Source organism: Aplysia californica, unplaced genomic scaffold (genome assembly GCF_000002075.1).
Source record: "Aplysia californica isolate F4 #8 unplaced genomic scaffold, AplCal3.0 scaffold00825, whole genome shotgun sequence".
Classification (NCBI taxonomy): Eukaryota; Metazoa; Mollusca; class Gastropoda; order Aplysiida; family Aplysiidae; genus Aplysia; species Aplysia californica.
Genome location: NW_004798095.1, coordinates 42,184 through 45,034, shown reverse-complemented (window position 1 = coordinate 45,034; position 2,851 = coordinate 42,184). Strand labels below are relative to the sequence as shown.

Here is a 2,851-nt window from a genome sequence, read left to right as displayed (position 1 = left end):
CACACACACACACACACACACACACACACACACACACACACACACACACACTCACTCTCTCTCTCTCTCTCTCTCTCTCTCTCTCTCTCTCTCTCTCTCTCTCTCTCTCTCTCTCTCTCACACACACACACACACACACGCACACGCACACACTCACACACACATACGCTCATGTGCACACCATTACACTTACACTCTCTCACACATCCTCCTTCACACATCTGTACACATAAACAATTATTTATACAATTTTATCTGTGCACTCACAAACAGGCTCCCAGTCACATAGGTAAAATATAAATGAGCTTAAAATCTAAATGAATTGTTTCCTAATTGACAGCTGATTACCCTACCTTGTGCTGAGTTCTTTTTCATATATTCTTAATTTCAAAGCTGGTTACTTTGTTCATTTTGACTTGTTATCACTTTCATTGCATAGGCCACCAGAGATTATTATAATATTATGTTTGCAAAGTCTGAGCTTATTTTTGTTGTTATAATTCAAAACAGCATTTTGTATCATGTTGAACTAACTTTTACATGAATGTATTTCCAGCTGCAGCCCTTGTCACCGCACTCAACAAATTCCTCTCTACAGGTATGTGTATAATGTTTTCATTTTACCTTAACAAATATTGAATGACATTTACTTTATTTTGTATCATAACTGTGGGATATCAAAATGCATTTTTACTTTGGAAAGAATACAGAATACAGTCGAACCTGCCTTAACAGAAACCTGTGTAAAACGGAAACCTGTCTTAATGGAATCTCCCCGCTCCCCCCTTGATATATTCCTCTTTAATTACCTGTATAAAACGGAAACCTGTCCAACGCGGAAACGGAAAGAAAAATCTGCTACGTTCCGAGGGTTTCACCTGTCTAAGACGGAAAATGCTTTGCCCGCTCAGCTCTGATTTGAAACAAAACTCACAAGTTCCGTTCCGCCGGCTCTAAACTTAACACCATGGCCATGCCGCTGGGCGAGAAAGGTGGAGGGATGCAGTTTGGGAGTAGATGTTACCCCATCATGTGCGCCCTGAGCGATGCAGATGGGCAGTGTAGTGTGGGTGTGAATGATATCTCACGACTGCCCGTGAGAGTGCTCGAGTAACGAGCCACTATGGAAACTTTCCTGGGTAGCCAGAAGCCAGAGGTGTGAAATTAGATTGACCAATGCCTGTTGCCCTGATCATACGGCCAGCTGAGAAAAGAGTTCCTTGAATCGTTGTTACAATGATGGCAGTGAGGGGTGGCATTGGTGGGTGGGACTAAGGGTGGAAGCAAAGGAAATGTTCAAATGTTTCTGTTTTTAATAGGTCAAACAGTGGTCCTATGAAAGGCAAGTACTGGTGGTAATTAGATACATAAGACTGACGCATGTCATTATCAGACAGGATAGCAGCTGAGAGTTGTGAAGTTTTGACCACTGCTTGCCGATCGGACAAGCGATCCTTGGTCCCGCAGACTGGGCCTTTGAACCCCCCCCACCCCCTCACCCCCCCCCCCCCCCAACTTCCACCTCCCCCCTAAATTCCCCTGTCTAAGACGGAAAATATCTCAAATGGAATTTTTTTCCCGCTCCCTTGCGATTCCGTCTCACACAGGTTCGACTGTAATTGTAATACTTAATGCAGTTTTTGCACATTATGACAAAAGTTGGATTTTAATAGATATGAGAGACTGCTCATTTAGAGTAGTTATGTAGACCAAAATATATGCTTTTTGTTGCTCTAAGGGGAAAATATGTTTGCCATGCAAACTTCTATAAATGATTTAGGTTAAGAATGTAAATCATGAAAATAATTTATACATCCTTACTTTCCACTACCTAGCCATACAAAAAGTGAAGAAACAAGGAATGAGCCTGTGTTGATAGTGAAGTAAAGCACCAGTGAATTATAACTTGCTTTTTCCTTTCAGTGGATGCATTGGAGCCGAGAATCTGGTTGAAATTGACAATGCTAAAGAACCGTTCCATCCTTATACAGTGAAACGGTCTGCCATTCCGAGACCTAGTGAAACAGCTCAGTGAGTAAAAGACTTTGTGTATTGTCATCTGTAATTAATTATTTAGGATGTTGTGGGTTTACAACATGCTGCAGGCAATAATTGCAGGACAGAACAGAGCAATGAACAATGATTAAAGAATCTTAAGTTCATTAAAAAAGCTCTCAGACCAAACATCGAAAAAAATCTAACTTTAATTATATTTGTGGTTGCCAAATTTTGCTATTCAAAAGGCTTTTTAATTTGCTGTATCGATTGACATGTGGTTTTCGCCAAAAGATTCTTTAAAATATTCTCCAGATCATGACGCGCTTCGTTTTTTCAGTTTTGAGACAGTTTTGCTGCAAAAAAGCTAAATTTCTTTATTTCGCCGATCGCTTTTGTAGGCCAACACTTTTGTCTCCGTAATTTTAGAAAATCCGCCATGTTTTCTTTTTTTACTTGGTGCTAAATAAATCGACTGTGATCCTTTCGTTTGATGCCCATCATCGCTTTTTCTGGACTCCTTTGTCAAATTCCTTTTCTTGCTACTGGGAACAATCAGCACTCTTCTGTACAACCACGAAAGCGGAATAGAGAATCAATCTATGCATCTATTATATATTTAATTTGGCAACTTGGAAACACATGTGTCACTTTTCTCTAAAGATTTATTGCTCCATTCCAGTAGAGTGTAAAATTTATATAGTAAGCCAATGACTTTCAGTTTATGTTATTGCACCGATCATTCTTTTCATCAAAAGGGGGGCCCAGCTAGTTAATAATATAATAACCGATATGACTTTCCTTTTTTCAGCCGACCCAACATTCCGTTGTACAGCGGATGCACTCTGTGGCAGGG

At 40.2% G+C, this 2,851-nt stretch overlaps 1 protein-coding gene across 1 annotated transcript in view; it reads left to right on the top strand.

Moving 5' to 3' along the window:
* Positions 1-2,851, top strand: part of LOC101855297 (spermatogenesis-associated protein 48) — a 13,253-nt gene that overhangs the window by 5,052 nt on the left and 5,350 nt on the right. The window contains exon 6 of the mRNA XM_005109877.3: positions 557-598. Coding sequence (XP_005109934.1) covers positions 557-598 — 42 coding nt within the window. The remainder of the gene's footprint in view (positions 1-556; positions 599-2,851) is intronic.